Below are 3,919 nucleotides of genomic sequence, written 5' to 3'. Positions count from 1 at the left end.
ATATATATATATATAAACGACATGCAATGCAATAAGGCAATAGTCGCCTAGGGCCCAGGCATAATTGTCACGACGTCGCCAAGGCGCCGATTAGGCATCCCAACAGTTTAGGGTGACCAAATCGATTGACTGATTAGGTTCACACACATTAATCGACCGCCAAAGGTCGATTGGCGTCGCCAAATCATCCCTGGCAACGATTAATGTGGTTGAACCGAAAAATCAGTCGCCATTTTGTTTTTTTTTTTTTTAATTTTTAATTAATAAATTGATTCTATTTATAATAATGTTATTTGCAGGTGTATATTGATTCTTTTTCTACTAGTTCTATTGGCACTTGGCAGGGATAATTGTCATTAACCTGTACCAAGGAAAAAAAAAAATATTTCACTTAGAGATCAAAGAAGGCCACGATAGTCGACACTTCAATCTTTCAACCCTTCTTCAACCAAGTTCGAACTTCGAACCCTAAGTGAACTAAGTGAAGACAGAAGGGACTCTCCTTAGGACCTCATCTACTCTGGCATGCTGTTCCCTTGCTCCGGCGTGTTGTTCCCTTGCTCCGGCATCATTGTTCTAGTGTTCCCTACTTCCCTTGCTCTGGCGTCGCTAGGTATGTTCTTCTCTTCTTCCTTGGTTTATCGCCTCTTCTCTTCTTCTTTTTTCTGGTTTATACTTTATCGCCTCTTTCTCTTCTTCTGTTTTCTGGTTTTTCGTCTCTGCCCGAGTGCCCTCTGGTTTATCGCCTCTCTTCTTCTTTTTTTCTGGTTTATTGCCTCTGTTCTTCTATTCTTCTCTTCTTCTCTTATGCTCTTCTTCTCTTCTTCCTTTTTCATGGTTGCTCCTGCCCTACGGCTGCGAGTAGCTGCTGTCTTTAGATTTTTTTTTTTTCCCTATCTTGTAGCAAGACTCTTCTTCTCTTCTTCTAACCTTCTTCCTTGCCTCTGGTATGAGGTATCGACTCTTCTTCTCTTCTTCTCCTCTTTTAATCTTCTTTTTCCTTGCCTGTTGCCTCCAGTAGTCTGGTTTGTTCGACTCTTCACCTCTCTTTTTTTCCCCCCTTTTTCTACTACTAATCAGTCACTTCTCTTCTTTTCGTCTCTTCTTCTAATCTTCTTCTTCCTCTTCCTTAGTTCACTCACACACACACTGGCACTATTAATGGGATATTGAACAAGGCTGCTCCTGCCATGCGAGTAGATGCTGTCCTTGGATTTTTTTTTTTTTTTTTTTTTTTTTTTTTTTTTTTTTTTTTTTTTTTTTTTTTTTCAGGGGGGTATTACAGTTATAATTATAATGGGCTTTAGAAAACCCAGAAAGTTGAAGAATCGCAGGTTAGGTTCGCTTTTGTTATTTTGAACAGAGAAAGGAAAGTGACGACGATGTGAGCAGAGTTAACTTTATGGAACTTCAGGCGTTAGTCACGAACTCACGATTCACACGGCATGGGGACACACTGTTGGAACGCATCTGCGGTAGTATTGCAGCAGACGAGAAGCGGCATCGAGGTGAATGCGTGGAATCTATAGGACCCGGTGACCTGTTGTGGCCCGTACTCAGGTTACCTCGCGTGCTGTCTGTGGAGCAGCCGAGCAGGTGCGGCGGTCGCCGTCGTCCTTGGCACCGACCACTGCCTGCAGCCGGTAATGACAGTCTTCCAGAAACAAAAACGGCTCCTTTTCCTCTTTATTTTGGCTTTTGTCCCATGCTCTCCTCACGAGTCACCTACCTTCGAACTCACGAAGTCACCGGAGAGGCGGAGACATGGATTGGAAGAGACATCAAGTGACTGAGACTGACAGAGTCGCCGGTCGGAGTCTCGGAGATGGAGAGGATGAGGGTTTGGGGGAAGAAATAGAAAGAAACGAAAGTTCAGAAACCCTCTTTTTGGCTTTTGTAATTCGATTTTTTTTTTTTTTAATAAAGTGTGTTTGAACCGAATTATTCGGTTTAAAACGGTTCGGTCCGATATAATCGCGATTTTAAATCTAATTAGAAAAAGGCGCGATTTTTAAAGAATTTTATTTATAATTCGGATTCGGTCAGAATTTTTCGTTTAATTCGGAAAAATTATGTTCGCGCGAATTATTCGCGAATAATTCGGCGAATTTAATAACTCTGGCCACCCCTCTACCGCCTTGGATCAATTTGACGCCGTGACAACTATGGGCCCAGGCAAACCACCTGAACAGCACTGCCTTGACAACTATGCCAACATGTCTATTCAGATCACCCTTTATAATAATCTTTTCTCTTTAACTAGAACCTTGCATTAATCCATCCATGTGTTCCCAAAATTGTAACTAACTACTTTCATCCAAATCCCACTTGGGGTGTGTAATAGATTGACCTCTTTCACCAAGACACCAACACAAAGTCTCTTACCGGGGGGATGCCCTAGCATAAGGTCAAAAGTATAACATTTTAGAATCCATGTACAAAGGATTTGACTAAAGTTTTTTTGGACCCAGCTGTAGACCTAATGCACCAACCCTCCTTTATCCAGGCTTGATACCAACCCTCCTAAATCGTATTTTTACTCTTGAAAAGAGTTCATTTCCTTATTTGAATATAAAAGAAAGAAAAAGTAAGGGACAAAGCTATCCATATCAATTTCTAAAAAATGTGATCCATATCCACAAAAGAAAGAAAATTTTACGTCAGTATTTCTATGATGCAAGCCATGCAGCAGAAAATTTTAAAAATTACCCAAATTCCTGTCTAGAAATTAGAAACTACTTCAACTAAACAGTAAATTCAACCGACCACAAACACATGACCCTTTCTTCACAAAAAGATGCTAGAAAGGTATTATCAATGTCATATCATTCACTGGTTGCAATGACAGTTAGCTAAAATCATTGCCATCTTTGCTACAAAAATAACATGATTCCAAGAGCGCTCTAAGAACACAATCCATAAATCATTAATGACCATATGCATTTTCAGCAAACTAAATAGGCCAGAGTATTTCTATAGAAAGGAACCTACGTGAAATGCTCAGAAAACCCTTCCGGAGAGCGCTTGGATGATGGGAAGAACTCAAGGAGATTGTCCTCCATCTTCCCTCGCTTCAAAAGTGCAATCAGATCATCAAGGCTATTATCAACAAGATATTCCGTGAAGAAGTCTGTTATGAATGAGAGCACTATCCCTTTGGACACAAGATTATCCTTGAGCAGTGGCTGGAATACTGTCTCTGGTGGAAGCCCAGAAAGCTTTTGGGAGAATGTAAGGGCCGTAAAAATTGCAAGCTTCTTCCTTTCATTCTCCTCAAAAAGTTCCAACGACTGCAGGAATCTTCGCATAACATTTTCAAGATTCTTTATTAGGAAAGGCCGGCGGCGCAAAATCTTTTGTATGTAGAGAACCGATGGCAAAATAGCTTCACGTTTTGGTTCACAATCTATAATAGAATAAGTGTGGCGCTCCCCCTCATCAGGCTTTGTCGTACCAGGTTGAGTGCGTCCTCCCGTGAAGACAACCTGCGGTTGTACAACAAATAATGTTCCTCTATCATACACCCGAAATAACTGTAAGCCAACTCGAAAGCAGTCAAATGTATCAAATCAATATACAAATCACTCTATTCTAGCATCTTAAATTTTTGTACTACCCAGTTCATATATATATATATATATATATAGAGAGAGAGAGAGAGAGAGAGAGAACAACGATAGAACAGGCACTTACAGAGTTCACAAAAGGAGGTCTATTAATCCAGAATGAACAGAATCTCTATGCATATTATATATTAGATACTAAGATATAAAAAAATATTATCAAATCATGGCAGCAATATATAGAATCCTCTGAAGGGCATCTTTCACATCGAATAATGCAATTGCACGACCGAGTCTTGCTTATTTAGGGATAGTTTGCTTCTTCTTCTTTATTTTATTTTATTTTATTTTTTTTG

The 3,919-nt window shown here is 39.9% G+C and overlaps 1 protein-coding gene across 1 annotated transcript in view; it reads right to left on the bottom strand.

Annotated features, from left to right (window-relative positions):
* Window positions 1-2,987: 2,987 nt before the first annotated feature.
* Window positions 2,988-3,919, bottom strand: part of LOC122069121 (protein krasavietz-like) — a 10,550-nt gene continuing 9,618 nt past the window's right edge. Inside the window, exon 5 of the mRNA XM_042633051.1 lies at window positions 2,988-3,485. Within this exon, the coding sequence (XP_042488985.1) occupies window positions 2,988-3,485 (498 nt within the window). The remainder of the gene's footprint in view (window positions 3,486-3,919) is intronic.

This window comes from Macadamia integrifolia, unplaced genomic scaffold (assembly GCF_013358625.1).
Source record: "Macadamia integrifolia cultivar HAES 741 unplaced genomic scaffold, SCU_Mint_v3 scaffold536, whole genome shotgun sequence".
Taxonomy (NCBI): Eukaryota; Viridiplantae; Streptophyta; class Magnoliopsida; order Proteales; family Proteaceae; genus Macadamia; species Macadamia integrifolia.
This window is presented reverse-complemented; position numbering and strand designations above follow the sequence as displayed.